The sequence below is a fragment of the Leguminivora glycinivorella genome, chromosome 5, assembly GCF_023078275.1.
Source record: "Leguminivora glycinivorella isolate SPB_JAAS2020 chromosome 5, LegGlyc_1.1, whole genome shotgun sequence".
In the NCBI taxonomy this organism is placed as follows: domain Eukaryota; kingdom Metazoa; phylum Arthropoda; class Insecta; order Lepidoptera; family Tortricidae; genus Leguminivora; species Leguminivora glycinivorella.
Window position 1 is genome coordinate 11,549,518 of NC_062975.1, and position 20,983 is coordinate 11,570,500.

Genomic DNA, 20,983 nt, shown 5'->3' on the forward strand with positions numbered 1-20,983 from the left:
TAATGGAAAATAGTTCAAGGGATTGAAAGTGACATACGAGTAGGCTACCTTTTGTCTCTTTTTAACTTCCATTTCCCTAAACAAGGGGTGGAAATTTGTATGGCGCATTTTACAATTTTCGAATTTAAAGCGAGCGAAGCCGCGGGTAATAGCAAGATCTAGCTATAATCATAAACGAACCTACCCAATTTATTATAATTGTAGGCATTAATTAGGCTTAGGAGTCTTTTTTATACATTTCTAATGTATTTACAAATTGAATACCTTTTCACTACTGACCAAAATACGGGGAGATAGAAAATGTCTTTGAAAATGTAATTTATTTACATACTTATTTCTGCAAACCCAGACTGTAATTACAGTGCGAATCGTAAATAAAGCATGAAATGATTTTTAAAGGTAAAAGTACATTTTAATCGCGTTTACATTGCATATTAAATTAAGTTTGTATAATTCTAAAATACCATTACTGTACTAAATGTACATCGTATTTTAATAGACCGTCTATTAGGACATTTTCGGAATTTGGGACCCCCAATTAGCGTAAGTTGTTAACAAAAATTAACTCACTGTCAGTTTTGTGCCGATAATTAGTTAAGCATGAAATTTCAATAAAAATATAGTTTTTACGTTAATTACATAATCTTGAAGCGATAATCTACACTGAGAATGTGAAAAAAGTAATTTTAAGACAGATTTTATGCTTAATTGTCGTCACAAAACTGACAGCGAGGTTATTTTTTTAACAACTTACGCTAATTGGGGGGACCGAAATTCTGAAAATGCCCATTAACTTTTTCGCTTTGAGTTAGCATCCCAATACAATGTAGGTTTATTACCAGTATTCGGAACTATGGGAGTAAAACTTAGAGGAATTTAAAAATAAAAACAAGATTATTATTTTCAGATCAGTGTTAAATTTGATTCTATACCTGAACCCAAGATTGCTAATACCTACATTACAACAAGGATATTAATATTTTCATGGTTGTAAGTACTCTAAAATGTCCACTTAGCAAGTTTTGCTGCCATAGTTCCGATCACTGTTTATTACAAACGTATTGTAATTGACATCTCCTGCATAACTCATCAGGCAGTTTAATTAAAACCAGACTTAGTACGGATGCTCGTAGAGCAAGTCTCATGAATGGCAGGATTCCAATTTTAGGGCTGCCATTCAATGCACCAAAATTTTAGAAATGAAATAAATCCTCAAATCAAATGAACATCGAAATGTATGAGTATTTACGTGGAAATATTCGAGCTTTTATTTACTGTGCATATTTGTAGGAATATCAGTGTAAATTGAACACAGTCATGTTACGAAACACAGTTTTCGCGAAAATTAAATTTGTAAACTGTGCTGAATCAGTGTTTTTGAGAAAATTAACTTGCGTTTGAAATAATGACAAGGCAAATGATAACCAGTACCTGAAATTATTAACAGAAATTATCAATTCAGACATTAAGAACACTTAGTTTCAAAGAATTCGTGGCATTCATCAAGACGTTTAAGGCTCATTCGACTATCAAAAGCTCGTCATAGCGATTGGTTGTGCGAGAGAGGATTGCAAGTTACTTTCGTGTAACGGTTGTTTCTATGGGATACATATCGAACCAAGACTACACCTATCCGAATCGAAAACACAAGGGATTAAAAGACCAGTAGCAAAGATACCTTATACCTTTGTTTACTCTCCTTCTGATTTATTTATCCGAAAACAGCGCCAAGCATCCCGCGGACTCCTGAGAGCCATTTGACTTATTTCGCTGGTTATATTTACCAAACTCCATTCTATTTTTGTTAGCAAACCGAATATATCTTTTCGAGTGTCACGGGAATTGCAGCCCTAATCGACCTCGTTTCGTTTGAGGCTTGGTTTCATTTCGGTCCGTAGACAGTCCAGTACTAGGCGAAAAGGTCGTATAGGCGGTGGGCGATGATTCGTTGAGCGCCTTTTCTGCTTTATGATGGCAGGATAGCCGTCCGTCTAGGTAAAGTTGGATGGGAACTACACAAAAGCGAGTTTACCAACTTAGATTGAATACCCGTTCCCGAATTGCAGTAGAATGTTGTGACAGGTACGTCTCAATTGATTGATTAATGAACGGAAATCGAATTGCGACTGTGGACTTTTACGACTATTTGGGGTTTGAAATTGCTTCTATTACTCCCTTGATTACACACCGATCAACCTCAATTGGATAGAAGATTGCTCCTCATAATATTTTCAATATCACACTAAATTACGTTGGCAGGAACGTTTCTGAATTTAATTAATTGGTACCTACACTGCCTACGCATGGAAATTAGATTGCTGATGAATGCCGCTTCATATTCTTCAAGTATATACATTGATAATATCTGTCTCATTATTCATTTGGTACCTACGCTTAAGCGCTGGAAGCGCTGGTGCCCTAGCGGTAAGAGCGTGCGACTTTCGATCTGGAGGTCGCGGGTTCGAACCCCGGCTCGTGCCAATGAGTTTTTCGAAACTTATGTGCGAAATGTCATTTGATATTTGCCAGTCGCTTTTCGGTGAAGGAAAACATCGTGAGGAAACCGGACTAATTCCAACAAGGCCTAGTTACCCTCCGGGTTGGAAGGTCAGATGACAGTCGCTTTCGTAAAAGTAGTGCATACGCCAAATCTTGGAATTAGTTGTCAAAGCGGACCCCAGGCTCCCATGAGCCTTGGCAGCCTTGGCAAATGGCAAATTCCGGGATAACGCAAGGAGGATGATGAATTCATTTGGTACCTACGCTTCTCTTTCCTTTATTTTGATGTATGAATAAAGGCTTGATTTTCAAAATAACATTGTAAACAAACTAACTGTTGGGGAATAAAATAAATTATTTCTGTATAAAACAAAACGTAGATAGGAATACTTGTGTTTTTGCACTGACCGGTCGTTGACTTGCTAGTTTCGAGTTCTCAGAAGTTACCAGACAGGTGAACCCGTATGTTCAATGTTTATACTACTTCTAATGAAAATAGTTGTTTTGTATAACTTGTTTATGATTTGGCATGTATAGCCTTAAAATGTGTATTTTATTATTTTTGTATGCATTGTAACTTAGTTACTCGCGAAACCAGTGTTCGAAAAGTCGAAATAATTATAATTATTCTAAATGAATTACACGTTTCCAATGTTTCCATTTATCGGACACTAGCTTTTGGCCGCAGCTTCGCTTGCGCTAGAAAGAGACAAAAAGTAGCCTATGCCACTCTCCATCCCTTCAACTATCTCCACTTAAAAAATCACGTCAATTCGTCGCTCCGTTTTGCCGTGAAAGACGGACAAACAAAGAGACACACACACTTTCTCATTTATAATATTAATATGGAATATGGATTGTGGTTGGTTGTTTGTTATTTTGCAGGAGGAAGCTGGCGCAAGTGAACTAGGCTGGAAGGATTTGGAAGCAATCGTCCAGGATCGTGAAAAGTGGAAGATTCTTTAAAGTGATCTATGTCCCCAGGATTACATCAGGGCCCACGGTAAGCTAAAAAAAGCTTATTTTGTGGGTAATAATGATATCGATATATGCAGATCATGACCCTATTGAACCCTACATTATATTGAATCATTCATTCATTCATTCATATAACACCGATTCTTTTTTTTTGGCTTTTTCTGGTGGGTAAGTGACAATATACTAAAATATCCCGAAAAATCCGGGGTAACAATTTTTGCATTTAGGGTTATCTGGGTTAAATAGAGGTAGAAACAAGTATATGTGCTAATAAATAACACAAATAAATGCCCAAATCCTATTATATTATACACAGCAGCTAACATTTTAAAGTTACAGAGTCATAAGACTCAATGAGGTAGGTTTAAAGTGAAGCTTAGCAATTTAGTTTCATATGTAATTACTAAACATTAAATAAAAGTTATTGATTCAGCTCATGAGGTCGAACCACACTGTTCTACCTGATAACATTTTTCCACGAGCCTTCGGAAAATTTATTTCACCTTTCCTTCGTGCACCGACACGAGTGGTTCAGGCATTCGCCCGGTAAGCGGATTTTAGCTGGAACATTCCAGCTCGGAACACTGGAGGCGTTGGTCACTTTTATTTGTATTACACATTTATTTAATGTTTTTGATTAAAGCCAGTAAAAGCCTTGATGGTCTAAAAGCCGTTAATTTGACAGGTTGATATTAAAAAGCCACTCCACTTATTGAAGAGAATTTCCGCCACTTTGTGATTGATATTATTATATTCCCCTTCACTCAACCGATACAAAGCTCAGTAAATTTAATATATTTGACGTTTCAGTTTGCAGGATCATAATTTGTTTTGAGCATTTTGGAAAAAAATATTCGACCTATTGTAGAAAGTAGGCAAACAAACACTGGTAGCTTTATTATTCTATACAAATACAATGTCTTAGCATAATTTAAACATAAATTTTGATGTCAAAATGATATGTAAATAATGTCATATGCTTGCGTCAATATTTGTGGAATACGAGCGAAATGTACTTGCGAAAGATAATAAAACCCTTTAGAGAAAATCATTGTGATGTATACGCGAAACGGTCTCAATTAATGGCCAAACGCGGCCTTAAGCCTGGCGTCCGCTTAGGCGGAATCGAGCCGTGTCGAACAGTCCTCAATTCCTCATACTTTTGAATGCGATTCGACGCGTCGCTAATGGACGCAGTTTCATAAGAAATGTAGAAGGCTAATTAATGAGGCTCGACTCGACGAGCCTTACGCCGTGGCTTGCGTGGGCGACGGTCGCGCGATGGTCGCGCGACGGCGATGCGACGCAAACGAAATCAAACCTTATCGATATGGAAGTATGAGACGCGACGGCGACGGTCGCGCGACGGTCGCGCGACCGTCGCCCACGCAAGACACGGCGTTAGTGAACGCCAGACTGTTACTCTTGCTGGCTGTTTGGAATGAGTAATTGTGGTACTTACTTACTGTTCGAGCATAGCGTTAGTGGTGTTCAGTTGCTGCACGTACGAGTAAGTGTTGTGAGAATCATAGAGGAATAAGTAAGAGAAGAGTTGTAACTCCATACATCAAGTAAATGCGAGTTATTAGTTAAGTGACAATCACGCGTCAATCACGCGTCAAATAGCGTGAATTATCAGTACCACTACTCGATACTAGGTGTAGACAGTGTCTCGTCTGCCAAAAATGTAATATTAGAACAATTTACAACTTATATTACGAGCAGAAGGAATTGAAAACAAAATACTAATTAATACTCTTCTAATATTAGCTAAAAATTGGTGAGCATTAGGACTCTTCGTTCGCCCCGACATCTATTGACAAGTAGCAGTACTGATAATTTACGCTAGTTGACGCGTGATCGGCGTGATTGACGCGTGATTGTCACTAGATGTCACTTAACTATGCCTATACAAATAACTTGCATTAACTGATGGCCCCGGCAAGGCCAAAGGTCGCAGGTTCGAGTCCTGCCGGAGGTGTGAATTTTTCCATTTTTCCTTTAATTTAAAAATATGTAGGTGATGATATCTCACCTGTAATATTGTCGGCAGCGTGTACTTGTGGTACTGGTCGAGCATGGCGTTGGTGGCAGTCAGCTGCTGCACGTAAGTGTTGTGGGAGTCGTAATACGTCGCCAGCGCGCTTGGACTAGGGCTGTTGCAGTAGTGCACGAACGCCGCGCGGTAGTCTTGCCGGCTCTGTGAAAAATATTAGGTAAAGTTAGAATAACATAAAAATGTCAGAAGGCTTGTTTCAAATAGTCTGAGGTAATATAGCTAACTAACAAATAGTAGTTTTAGTTACGTATTATTGGATAGCTAACTAATAAATAGACTGTCAGATAAAACTTTCTGTAAAAGTTAGCACTTTTATCTATCAGCTTTACGAAGATTGTCGAAAGCCAACGATTACTTTATTCGCCTGGGTGGCTAGCCGAATGGCACAATCGCTCACGAAACGCTCACGAAACGAAGCGCTAGTAGATATCTATCCCTATCGCTCTTGCATATTGGCGCGACAGAGCCGGACTACATTTCGTTTTCGTTTGGCGTCGGAGAAATGCCATTCGGCTACGGGGCCTGATAAGTGGCACTGGCAAGTAGTTTCATTCAGACCTAGAGAAAAAGGTACGGTGGCTTAGATGGCGTTACACCTTTGGGGAACGCTCGGCTAGATAGCGCTAATATGAATATTTGACATTTTAACACAAATCATGCTAACAATATGGGCCAAATTATCAAAACTGGTTCAAAAGTTTAAAGCTTGTTTCGAGAGATGGCAGTCTATGCACTGTGATTACACATTTTACTTTGACAGTAACTTTCTATAACACTCGATCCTCTTTGGTACAGGTGTGCCCGTTAACTATAGCCATAAACACAATATAATACTGACACTGAATTAAGTCCAAATTTTTCAATTACATCTAGCTACGTCGTCATAGGTATACAGGGTGTTACTACGGGCGAATCTTTTAAAGGTGGTGAGTATAGGACATGAAAAATGTAATTACTTAGATAACTTTTACTTAAAATTACAATATTTTTTTTATCCATACGAAGCAATTCGGCCCGCAATGTAATGCAAACACACTCGTGTTTAAAGCTCGTTGACAGTTGTCATTGACTGTCATCGCATCCACGTTTGCAGTGCTGCTGGGAAATTTTTCAAAAGTTCATTGTGGGGTAAAATTAAGAGTAACTCAAAAACTCCTCCCAATTAATGATAACAGTAATGAATTATATGTCTGGTTTCATTTATCGCCCGTATTATGTTTACACGCTGTATTACTTCTTACATGTACCTAATAGTCATTCAAAATTAGGTAGGATGTCATACACTGTGTAGTATATTTATCTCGTTCACATGTTCGCAACATAGTATTTGGCAAAACACACGAGGCGTGCTCGTCCACTCAATTTTAATAGTTCCATGTGTTCAAGCACTAAAATGTCGTTTACGCGAAATGACGAGTAACATGACTATTTTCGACAGGATTACGGTTAATTTGAATTAATAGTCCGCGAGACATAAAATCTTTTATTGGTCACAGCCGTTTCGATTTACAGTGTATTAACGGCCCTGTGAAAATTATTTGTTTGTGGTTTCGTTTGGTTGTCATAACTCATAATAGTTTTGTTGCGTGTACCGTTTCAAAATAGAGTGTGAAATTATGAGTCAAATTATAATATTACTCTCTGACAATGATATTTAATTTAATTTATAGGTACCCAATCCTTTATTTACCCATATAATTAAATTTGAGTATCAAGATATTTAATTGTTATAAATAATATTAATAAGATATTTGTTATATTTATTTTAGCTAGTACCTTTGCCTAAAATATTTTCCATTTATTTTATTAGAAAACAAGTCTATTATTTTGAAAAAAAAGTCTCAGTACATTTTTTCTCCGTTAATATTTGTGTTTGTTATAATTATCTGCCCGATCCGAATTTATTGGAGATTAAAATATGACAGTCTTAAAATTTGGCATTTTTGGCATTATTTTATAGGCTACGACGCCTACGACCCATATCTAGAGCAGATTTTTGCCGTAAAGAAGTTCGATTCCAGTCAAATATTATATTTTTTTATAAAAGTATTTGTACTAGAAAAATAAAGTTCCAGCATCCAGTTGCAGCAAAGTCCACTATTCCGGTTTATGGCCTGTTCACAGTTTAACGTCGCAATGAAAACTGACGACTATTGAATTGACGGTAGTTGACAGATTCGTTTGTAAACTTTTGGGTTGCAGTTGTAAAAGTTTATTAGCTGGCTGACTAAAATGTTACAGAGTGATTTTGGAAGTAATGTTTTGATAATTTGATTTGATTACCTTAACAATTGATTTGTATGTAATTTCTATCACGGAATAAATGGTGTTCTAAATAGTGGATATTCCGGTTTATAGCATGTTCACTGTTTAACGTCGCGAAGAAAGTTGTAAAAGTTTATTTAGCTGGTTGACTAAAATGTTAAAGTTTTATTACCTTTATTGATTTGTAGGTTATTTATATCACGGAATAAATGGTGTTTTGTACTGTCCACTATTTATATTAAAGTTATGTTTACGGACGTAGTATCAAGTATCGTAGTAAAACACGAAGTTCTGATCCGATTTGGCAGTGGCAGCACAACAAGTAGGTACAACACGCAAATCCTCCGATGCTAACAGGTTTCGATTTGTTGGAAAATCCCATGTATGCGGAATAGAATTCAGCAGAAAATCGAGCTGCAGCCTGAGCCCCAAATCTAAAGACAGCCTCTCACAGACACCGTTTAGGAATATTCGCTATAAAAACTTTTGTACCTACTGTTTTTGAACAAGTAAGTAACTTAGTTTAAAGATATCAAATACATGAATATTTATATTAAGCAAAATATCTTTGCATTTAAGCTTATGCTCAGTGTATCGCTACGCTGATGATACGTTGCGTGAGGAATTTAAGCTCGTCGGCCACTTGCTAATAACGTCAACCACACGCTTTGCGATTTCTGCAAAAATACTTTTGCGCACGTGTGCAACACCGACTGGTACAACATCACAGTTTTGTAGTAGGCAGGTATATGGCGTGAGATGCATTTCCCAAGCGAAAGCTTGTACTGTAGGTTCGTTGCAGCTTGAACAAAAATGCTTTAGTAGGTATGTTCGGACGTTCCTCTCTGTAGGTTGCATTTTTCAACCGATTCATGTGAAAGAGTGTGAGCATGTCAAAGGAAAGTTTTTTGGTAATTGTTCAAAATGGCGTAATTTGGCAGGATTTAGTACAATCATTTTGACTTGTAAAGCGTATCGCGAGGTCTAGAGCTCGCAACACTTTGTAACTTAATATATGTAGTTGTCACGCCATCCAGCATATTAAACTAGTATCCCCGCATGGTCTATCTTGAATATGTAAATTATGACCTTGCGCCCTAAAATCGATTGATATGTTACAAAAGTCCAATCCACTGGGTTTGGAATACGAGTATAGACTTTTAAGTACCTACTTTAAATTAATTATTGTTTTACTATATCAAAGACATATTATAGAAGGCCATGCATTTTTGTCATTGATATATTCTTGAACAGTGTAGTATGCTTTACGTAACAGACCGGACTATACCGACCGGACTATTATGGTATTACATGTTTATTGCACGTAATTACCCAGAATTATGCATGCAAATTGCATATATTATACCTACAATTATCAAGTATCGACTGTCGAATTCGACGTTTTCAAACGGATAGGTATCTTGTTAGATACCTATCCTATCCTGTCATATATTACTCATTTACAGTGTCCCAAATGGAGATACCATCGAAAACTCATCGTTGTTTACGGCGTCGATACCCTTGCCACCAGAGCAGGATCTAATGCCGTGGCTTGCGTGGGTGACGGTCGCGCGATGGTCGCGCGACGGCGATGCGACGCATACGAAATCAAACCTTATCGATATGGAAGTATGAGACGCGACGGTGACGGTCGCGCGACGGTCGCGCGACCGTCGCCCACGCAAGACACGGCGTTACAAATATTGAAGATTTTCAGTCAGATTTACCGCCAGTCAGCGATTCGTTACTCGGTATTTATCAGGAAACTCAAAACATATTGTTATATGTTTTGAGTTTCCTGATAAATACCGAGTAACGAATCGCTGACTGGCGGTAAATCTGACTGAAAATCTTCAATATTTGTAAGATCCTGCTCTGGTGGCAAGGGTATCGACGCCGTAAACAACGATGAGTTTTCGATGGTATTTTCTCCATTTGGGACACTGTAAATGAGTAATATATGACAGTTTAACGCAATAGTTTTAATAGTCTTTATATCTAATCTTTAGAGATTTAAAAGATCCCAAAAATAACAGGTTATGGACGTTTTCTATGTAAGTATGTATAAGTATCTATTTAAGTATGTTTATCGTCGCCTAGTACCCATAGTACAAGCTTAGCTTAGTTTGGGGCTAGGTTGATCTGTGTGAAATTGTCCCCAAATATTTATTTTATTTAATTTAAGTTAACCAACCAAGTTGTATTTAATATGAGTAGTAGATAGATTTTTAGTTTTAATTTGTAGGTATTCAAAATGTACGTGTTAGTACAATAAAGTAAATAATTACAAACAAACAATGTGTACAATGTAATACATACTTACTTTATAAATACTTTCTTAAGGAATAAAAATATCCGGAAATAGAATCATAAATAAAAAATGTTTACTAAAATACTAGGTACCGTAAATTGCGTAAGAAAGTATTTTACAAAGGATAGGTGACATGAAATAATACATTTTAGTACAGTAGATATAATTGCTTGTGTACTTACACTTCTCGATTTAAACTCATCGCCACCAACTTTCTCCCTCTGCTGAATTTATTTTTATTATTTTCCATGACTTTGGACACTTAACTTTGCAACTATTATTCTGTTATAAAACGCTTATTGTTCTTAGTTTATCTTTACATGATATAACGATACAACTCACAAATCAACAAACTGACTGTGACAGTTCGTTATTAACAATATTAGCAGGGTATAAGTGATTTAAAGTCAAGTATGAAGTATTTCAACAATCGGACAACGATATATCTCGTTTGAATAAGTTAAAAACAATCAAGCTACAGTTGCTTTTAAGAAAATTTAGCTAGGTTTAAGTCGTACTTGGATTCTGTTTTTCAAATAACAAAAATTAAGCCAAATAAAAAAATCTGGGTTGTGCGTCTTTATGAAATTCAAAAAGTCAAAAATCAAAATTTCGCCAAAAACGGACTTACGGTTTGGTACAGCCGATAGAACTCCGTATAGACGTTCTACACCTTTATAGAAATAGGTACGGTCCTAGATGCTTACATTTGGCGCTAATATTAATATTTGACATTTTAACAGATATCAAGCTAAGAATATGGGCCAAATTGTCAAAACTGAGGTTCAAAAGTTTTAAGCCTGTGTCGAGAGATGGCAGACCATACACTGTGATTAAATACATATTTTACTTTGACAGTAACTCTCTACAATATTTGATCCTCTTTGACTATACTTACATAATTTGTGGCTCTTTAATCACAATACATATGTATTATCATAAAAATATGGTCCTTTGATGTACAAAATATGAAAACAATACAAACGCAAACCTTAGTTACACTATGCGAACTAAACAAATTTTTGCCATCTTCGTGAGTACCTACTAAACCCTGTTACATGATTTTTTATCCACCCTACGTTTTCTATAACATGTGCCTATTCTGTATCACTTCTGATAAAAGGGATTAAACAAGATAAAGCTTGTTATCGCGATAATATGTCGTTGGCTGCCATAAAGTACTTCAAAATAAAGGTCAGAGTTGATTAATTTACGCACACTGTAATGTAACCAAATGTTTCCTTTTTAACCGTCGCCTCATATCTCTCAAGAAGGACGGTTATCAAGTCGTCTGTATGTTTTTTATTTTTGTTTTTTTTTTTTTTTTTATGTTTGTTCCTCGATATCTCCGTCGTTACTGGACCGATTTTGAAATTTTTTTTTTGATTGAATGTATATGCATACAGACTGGTCCCATTTTTCTCAGAACCCAGTTCTGATGATGGGATCCTGGAGAAATCGAGGTAACTCCTCGAATCTAAAAGGCATACATATAGTGATTTTTGTGTTTTTAAAGGAACAGCATGCATTTAGGTACTGAACAGTGACATTTGGTGCAGTGGAACTGCTGATGATGGCCAGAACGGAACTCTTCAAATCGGAACAGCACGCTTATAGTGACTTTGGTATTTTTATAAGAACAGCATGCACTTTCGTCCAGAACAGTGACATTTGGTGCAGTGGAACTGCAGATGGCCAATTGCTGATGATGGTCAGAACCATGAATCTCAGTGACATCAAATCTGAACGGCACGCTTATAGTGACTTTGGTATTTTTATAAGAACAGCATGCACTTACGTCCAGAATAGTGACATTTGGTGCAGTGGAACTGCTGATGATAGTCAGAACCGAACTCCTCAAATCTGAACGGCACACTCATAGTGACTTTGGTATTTTTGTAAGAAAAGCATGCATTTAAGTTCAGAACAGTGACATTTATTTAGTTATGTTTGTTAAGCATATTGAGTTTTCAAGTCAAAGTTTGTCAAGCTTCGATTTCTTATAATATAATCGGATTCATGAGGAATTGAGGAAACTCCTCAAATCTTAACGTTATACGTATATTCATTTGTGTTGCCATCTAATAATTAAAGCATTAAAAGCAGTTTAAAAAAATACTTACACATTTCTACATAATCCAACATTCGCAAGTAGCTTTCACCAGAAGCCGAAAGGCGACGGTTTTTTTTTCTTAAAAATTATTATTCATTATGTATGTATTAGGCTATGTCAATTTTTTATGAAGAAAAAACAACATTAGGTTTTTAACTCCTTAACCAAAAGTTGTTTGCCCTAAATTAAAAAAAATATGTTATAAAACATTTTTTCTACTCCCGAACTGTTATTCGTCATTTACAGGGTCGAGCATAGATCGTTAAAACCCTACATAAAAGATGCCCGCCGCCGCCCGACGTCCCGCGCACCCACGCATACGATATAGCTCTGAAAGTATTGTTAGGTAGCCTTTAACACTTTCGCTACCAAGAACCCGACTGTCGGGGACACCGCTCGTAGAAGCGTAGCCGATATTGTTCGTAGCGCCGCGTAGCCTTTCGAAAGTGTTAAGGGATATAGCGTGGGTGCGCGCGGCGCCGGGGGTTGCGGCGGCGCGGGGGAGTGCGAGCGACAGGGTGAGTGCAGGATCATTACAGTCAAAATACAGGGAACAGTGCGAATTTCACGAAAGTTATTCTAGAAAACTATTAAAAAGTAAGTGCATGGTCGTAGAAAAAGTATTGTATGCAACGGTGTTTAACTGAGTCAAAAAATACTCGTGGCGTCTTAATAACAATTTTCGGCTTCGCCTCAAATTGTTACCCACGCCACTCGTCTTTTTTGACCTCCTTTAAACGCCTGTTGCATAAAATACTATTTCTCTACTGGAAGATTGATCAATGCTATATAATATAACCAAAACTGCGGACTGGGAAAAACAGGGATCAAAAACATACGTAGCCCGAATATATTCGACCAACATACAGTTGGGCCTTAGTGCAATCAATCCGATTACACCTAAAAGGAGATACCATCTGTCGAACAACTTGAAATTGAATTTCCTTTTAGTCCGATGAGTCTGATAGTTTATTTTGCCAAAACTTTCGTTTAGTTAATAATACTTTTTTTAGCGGGCTATATGTACTCGTAGTAAGTTAATAACTACAGATGTATTGCGAAAAGATTTGCCTTCGTATTGTTACGGAAACGTACGAACGTGTCATGCTATTTTAGTCAGTCTCAGTACAAGATGTACTGGCATTGACTAAACTATCATGACAAATATGAACGTTTTCAGAAAGATACGAAGGAAACCCTTTTCGCACTACACCTGTATTTGATTGTAACATCAAAACCAAAAACGGAAAGAACACATTGAATAGGTACTGCAAAGAGGATCTGAACTCTGGATGAGGGCACTTTCAATTTATGTAACTACGCTGTATAACTATACGCTGTATATAGCGTAATAAATATTTAGCAAAGTGACAGACGTACAAACAGTCGCACGTCGCACCATAAGAGTTCCTTTTTATATGTTTGTGGTCCGGGACCCAAAAACCTTCAACTATATATCTTCATTCAGATTGGCCAATCGGTGCTCCGTCACACCTCGGACACTGACGATCACAGATATGAGGCGCGGTTCTAGCACACATCCTAAGCTCGTGTAGGTGAACGCGTACCATGCTTGTATGAGTGAGATATGACATGTCGACTGTTCGCGTTTTTGACAGGCGGTAACTGTGAAGTAACCGAGAGCGGGTGGGCGGCACTGTCAGCGGGGAGCGGGAGTGGCCATACTGTACGCTAGTACTCTTTACTATACTGTGGCTCCGTGTAGGAATCTATTCTGATAAAGAATCCTACTAAACGCATCGAGGTGACAGGTCACGCGTCTGTACCTTTCGTAAAAAATGCTTTCATCGTTATTAGTTTTTCGATCGGATAGCAAGCGTCCTAGTAATTTGTGGCAATAAGCCAGAGAGTTTGCTTTAATCTGTGACTAAATACTTCATTTCGATATACTTACTGAAAACTGAATGACAAATCCCGTATTAAGAGCGTACCCATGAAGAATAGAGATAAAGGAGCAACCTCTTTATGTATCAGAAGTACACATATTAAAGAAAAGATAGATGGCTCTGCAATCGCAGGTGCATAACGGTTTGACAATCTCTTAGCCTTCTCGGTAGTGACCCCGCCTACGGAGCAAGAGGTCCCGGGTTCAAATCCTGATGAGAGCTTTTTTATTTTTTTATACAGATTTGTTCCTCAATTATTTTATTTTTTTAATATCCAAAAATATTTTGTTTAGTATTGAGAAAATTAGAATACTAAAAAAAATCAAAAAACAAAAAAATCGCTGTCAGGATCGAACCTGAGAACATCCGCATACGAAGCCAGCGCACTACCACGGGACTACGTCTTGACTTGCTCAGTCCGACGAAATCAGTCTAGAGTAAAGAACGTCTAATGTCATATCGACGGTGAAGTAACAATAACTCCTAAGTACAGGTCGATTACAAAGATATGTATAACTTTTTCACCTTATTACAATGCAATAAGGTGAAAAAGTGGATACATATCTTTGTAATCGACCTGTACTTAGGAGTTCTTGTTACTTCACCGTCGATATCACGTCTCTGAGTATTGAGCGAGACATGCGCTCCGACCGGAGAGATTTGTAACTGCAATTAATAGGTTTCAGCTGGTCATTTTTGCGACTGTTCTACTTCGACAGATTGTCCTCCTTACCTCTATTCTCCATGAGCGTACCTCTATAAATCAAATGAAAGGCAGAGACAGATTCCCATTTTATATTTTTCGATGATGGCGTTAGGTCCTCTGAATCTGACCTTTATTGGCTGCTCGGGTCCAAAGCTTTATCCCGGAAATGAGAAAATTAGATTTTCGCGATCTCTTTTATACCAAATACTAAAACGGATATGAATGGAGTGAAATTATGCTTTTAGAATCTCCCGGAAACAGGAAATCGAATAACTTGGGAATTACTGAAGCTGGAAGTGTATAACGGTGATGGAATGGAGAATTCATTAAATTCGTCGGCTTGTTTATTAATACGCAAATATTTCAATGTTTGTTGACGCGACGATCTTATCTTTAAACCATTTGAAATACTCGATGTTATAAATAGGCTCCTCAAGCAGAGACGCTTGCCGTGGCTAGGCCATGTGCAGCGCATGGACAGTTGTAGTTTGCCCAGACGGACCATGCCGAGCCAAATCGCATCAGGCAAGCGTAATGTAGGACGTCCACTTCTCCGCTTTAAGGACTGCGTAAAGCGCGATATGGTAGCGTTTAACATTGATTACAACTCATAGGAAGACCTAGCAGCAAACCGCGACGAGTGGAGGGACAGCCTCTTAAGAGGCCGTGAAACCCATGATAGGTCCTGGTTTCAAATCTTAGCCCGAAAACGGGCAATAAGGCACAACGAGGATCGCTTTTGGGCGGACTCCCATTTAAGTTTTAATTGTGACAGATGTGGTAGATTATGCCGATCTCGAATTGGATTATATAGCCACAAGCGGCGCTGTTGCTCGATCAGATATGCTGCTTAAATCATCTGTAAAGATGTATAAGGCCTAATGATGATGATGATGATAATAAATAGGCAATGCTTTCAAAATCCGAAAAGTTAAAAGAAGTTATTACCCTTTTTTCATTTGAAGTTCTTAGTGGTCTTTTTTAATCAAAATCCAGAACAACTGATGGATTTCTTGGTATCGTCTTGTATAGCCCATTAATTTTTTGACAATTTAATTATTACGTTCATTCTATCCGGATTTCGTCAACACTTTCTCATCACTTAAGTAGGTCAAAATTTGTCTTTTGACTTTTTTTTATTTATTTTATATTGGCCCATTTGGTAAGCAGAATGGGACATCTCACAATAAGAATGGGATGAACTAAGACGATACCGGATTTTTGGCACAACTTAGATTAGCTCTTGTTTCAACCTCCAACAACAAATTGTTACACTGTTACTGTAAGGAATACAAAGTCATTTAATTATCCATCAAATTTAATTTCGCACGTCAAGCGTCCCTCTTCCGAGTTAACAATTTTCGTAATCTCAACGGCTTTAATAATTCAGGAGCAGAAACTCAGAGTGACTTCTACATAATGCATTCAGATTCAGACTACCACTTGTCTGAACCTCACATGTAACTTTTATGTCATTTCGAAATGAGCCGTATTATTCAGAGGATAAGTCTACTTGGTCAATAATCACGCAATGAGATATGAGCTTCGTGAAATACGCGATCGAGTTGTAAAGTGAGCAAGTCACTCGGAATGTTATTTCCATCGTGCGCGTAAATATGATCACTTTGAAATCATAAATCAGGTTTCCTTCAGTAGGCTTCCGCATGTTTTTTAAATATATTTTAGTATTCTAATCAGATGCGCAACTTGTATGACTATAAAGTTGAGAAAATAAAAAATGCAATCGTCCAAAATTACGTCTCTTCAAACAAGAACCTAATTTTTGAAGCAGACAGTATATAAAAGTTTATGTATCTTTTCGTTATCGCGAACTTTCAAATGGGTGATTAATGATTATTCTATCCTTAAGCATCTGAATATATATTTTGCACACGCCGTGTAACAGTTGTGATATAATAACTAAACGGATCAAGCCTAATCGAACAAGCCTCGGGCTCAAACGCTCCACGCCAGGGTGAAATCGAATTTCCCTGCTCATTATAGGCTCTAGTGATCCGTCTTGTGAATTGTGATCCGCTGGTGTCAGTAGTAAAGCAAATGCCTTAATTCCATCACAGGCGTAGACGGATTCAGTTTGACAATCAGCTGTTGCTGTATGCTTGTTTATCACGGGCGGTCTGATCTGGCAAGTGTGGCCTGTTTCTTCACAGTAACAATTGTCACCCCGACGGTGACACATCGCCGTTCCTTGCCTGTTCAACAAGGAAACATTGACGGCTGACACTGCCATTGTTAAATGGCATTTATCGACCCAGAAATAGGCACAGAATTGTCAATGTCACTGTGGTGAAATAGACTACTAGTGGTAGTTAGTTTAGTGAGTAGTGACTCTGCCCACAAAGCATTGGATTTAAATCCCTATTCAGAGTATATAAGCTCATTTATTTGGGCAATGACTTTATGGGCATAGATTTCTGAGTCATACATTGGTGATGGACGCGTATTTGAAAATTGTATACTTATCTATTAAATATTGTATTTGTATTATATCTGCCATAAAATACGGATATTATGACGGAATGCGTCGTATTAACCCCAATACAACGTAATAGTACAAACGAAACATACCTACTAATTTTTATAGATGACACCATAAAATACCTTAAAAAAATGGTAGAAATCTAATTAACCTACACAAAAGCCTCCAAATTGATTTTCAGGCTCTAGCTGATGCACCGAGATAATCCATTAATATTGTGCACGTCAACGGCATAAATAGATTACGTATAGTGGACGCGAGTACGCGAGCCATCCTGTATGTGTGTGCCGTGCCGTGGTCACGTTCAAGGATTGTACGAAAGTGACACCATATTGGCCACAGCATCTTTCCAGATGATAGTTGCAGCGACTGAAGTAAGGAGTTATCCTGATGCTGTAGTCGAATGGCATTTCTGCGAAGCGAAACGAAAACGAAACGCCGCGAAAGGTAGTCTGGCTTTATCGCGCCAATACGCACGGATAGAGATAGATATCTACGATCGTTTCGTTTCGTGAGCGTTTGTGCCGGTGTCCTGCCGTTTCGCCAAAAAACGTTTCGTCAAATTTCATTTCCCAATAATCATTTCGCAATAGTTTCATTTCCCAAAGTATTGTTTGGCAAAGGTATGTTTCGCAATGATTTTGTTTGGTCAAATTATCATTTGGCACAATTTTACTTAGTCAAATTTTATTTAGTCAAAACTTTATTTCGCAAACGTTTTTAATGGCAAAACTTATATCCCAAAAACATGTTTGGTCAAAATTTCACATCGCAAATTTCGAAAATATTTAGGCATTTGGATTTTCATTTCTACGGGATTAATTTAATTTACCGAAGATTTTTTTGCCAAATTTAACTTAAAATTGTCAAATGATACTTTCAGTTTTATTCCCAAGGCTTCAGTTGGACACGAAAAGTTTGCTCAACTTTATTTTTGTCAAACTAATATTACTGGACAAAATTATTTTGTCAACTATTTTTTTGTCAAAAAATGTTTCTACAAATTACACCATGCAAAACCACGTTTGACAATAAATATTACAAGGCATAAATGTAATGTAATAATTTTATTAGTATTGTAACAGAAAACTCGTGTGTGACAGGGTCAGTTTAGGTGCGACGACGAGCGAAGCGAGGAGGAGCGTGTTAGGTTGACAGTGAGCAAATGGCGTTTTAAAGTAATTAAAAATTAATAGAACATAATGGTCTTGAAAACATAAGGTTTCTTATTAATAGAATGTATCCGGACATGTAGGTAAGTGAAATTGTCATCCTTGACATTTGCAGCAGGAGGAAAAAAAGTAGGTACGACATACACATTATTTCACACAAATCTTGGACACATAGTATAAAATCAACAAACAAATTTCCAGTGCACCATTTAATTACAATATATTGGGAAATGGAAATTTTGCCTAACAATACCTTTGACTAAATAATATTTGGTAAAATGAAATTTGACCAAGTAAATATTTTGGGAAACAAATACTTGCCAAAAAAAGTTTTGCTAAATGTCAATTTGCGATAAGTTGTTTTGCCAAACGTTTATTTGGGAAATGATAATTTGGGAATAATAGTTTGGGATGTGAAACTTTGGGAGACGTTTTTTGGCGAATCGTCAGTAAACCGTTTGTGCCATTCGGCTACGCACCCTGAGGAGGCAGTCTACAGCCTACATCGGTTGTGATGGCTGTAGGTACATCTGTATGCCGATCAGCAATTCCTGCATCGATAATAAATTTAATATGCCTTGACTCCTGGGGTGGCCCAGCAGTCCTTATGTGACATATAGTGTGTAAGAGATTTGTATGAAATTACTTTGCACTCAGGTGGATAAAATGCAACATTTAGGCGCACATTGCTTAGATAAACGGGTCACGTACAGTCGTATATACTGTAACCGAAGCTAAGCAATAAATAATTATATACCGTCATTCTTATATTTATAAAAAGGGTGAATAAATATCAGTGGCGGCTGCTTAACATTAGGTGCTTTACTAGTAGTCAATTTAAGGCAAGCCGGTGGGAATCAGCTTGTATGGTGGTCCGCTGCTGATAACTATTCAAAAGTACGTTAAGTATGAATGGAGCTTTTACACGGATTTTATTCGTTGTTAAATATGTTTGTACAATGTGCTGCAATTTGTATTACATGGTACTATTTATTCAGAGCCTAGTGTGTCCCTCCACTGCTGGGCAAAGGCCTCATTTTTTTCCAATCTTCTCTGTCTAGTGCTACTTCTGGCCAGTCAATCAAAAATAAGTCCAGGTTATCCCACCATCGCCAATGTGGTCTGCTGGATCCCCGGTTTGACTCGTATGGCTCCCACTCCGTGGTTATCTTGGCCCACAAGTCGTCTGGCATTCGGCAGACATGGCCGCACCACCCACTTCAACTTAGCTGCTTTCTGAGCTACGTCTATTAATAAATAATAAATAAATATTTGGGGACACCTTGCTTGTACTACGGATGCTAGGCGACGATATACTTACTTATATAGATAAATACTTACACATATATATAAAAAACACCCATGACTCAGGAACAAATATCTGTGTTCATCCCACAAATATATGCCCTTACCGGGATTCGAACCCGGGACCGCGGCTTACCTAGCAGGCAGGGTCACTACGCACTAGGCCAGACCGGTCGTCTTATTTGAGTCTTAGAGCGCAGCGTGATGGTGTTCCGGATCCGATCCCTTAATTTACACCATGTTGCGCTTTATAGCTCTCTGGCAAACCCCGAGTCTGGATTTCCGAGGTTTCAGTACTACGAGCTATAATTATACCACATCACGCAGCTATGTCAAAAATGTAAATGCCAGCTTATCAGTATTTTACAGGATACATTTCGGAGAGTGCGCTGAGGAACTGTACAACCTTGTTACTCCGTCCCCATTTCACCATAGGACCACCAGACAATCGGAAATGCGGCATCGGTTCACGGTTAGTATTCGAAAAATACGCACTAAGCGTTTACCTTCAACATTTCTTTTGCGAACCGCCAAGGAGTGGAATGCCCTGCCTGAGTCTGTGTTTCCGCATGAGTACAATCCAGGTCTCTTTAAAGCAAGAGTAAATAGGCATCTCATAAGTAAGCGTGCTCCACCGTAGACCGCATCATATTATGTTCTTTAAACGTTCTGCGATATATGTAAATACTGTAAATAGGTAATCGGAAGACGTGTCATTAAAAACAATCTCTTCGATCGTAAGTATTATAATATATTTAATTTAGTGCCACTAGTTTTAAATTTTCTATTTCTCGCACATGTATTGTAATTATATTGTTTTACAACGTATTTAGAGATATGTTTAGGTAAAACACAAAGTTGGCGATACGGCCCTTGAATGAAGTTTGTTTTTCTTTGCTACTTGTTTACCCATGTTAACGAATAATCTTATGTGTCGGAAACAAATTACATGTTGACATGTTTTTGAATAAAGCGTTTACTGTCGAAAACAATGTTTTCTCCTGCTGTTTACGAAGAAAGACCTCTTGTATTTACAATTTCACACGACAATCTAAATTAAACTGTGTGTATATAATTATAGGTAGTCTGACACATCTTGAATTCTTGCAAAAAATCTAATAATATTGTATGAGATATAAATTTATGATATATCTCATAATACCTAAAC

General features: G+C 37.6%; 1 protein-coding gene across 1 annotated transcript in view; it reads right to left on the minus strand.

Moving 5' to 3' along the window:
• LOC125226508 overlaps window positions 1-20,983 on the minus strand; it is a 318,421-nt gene that overhangs the window by 107,389 nt on the left and 190,049 nt on the right. The window contains exon 6 of the mRNA XM_048130491.1: window positions 5,513-5,677. Coding sequence (XP_047986448.1) covers window positions 5,513-5,677 — 165 coding nt within the window. The remainder of the gene's footprint in view (window positions 1-5,512; window positions 5,678-20,983) is intronic.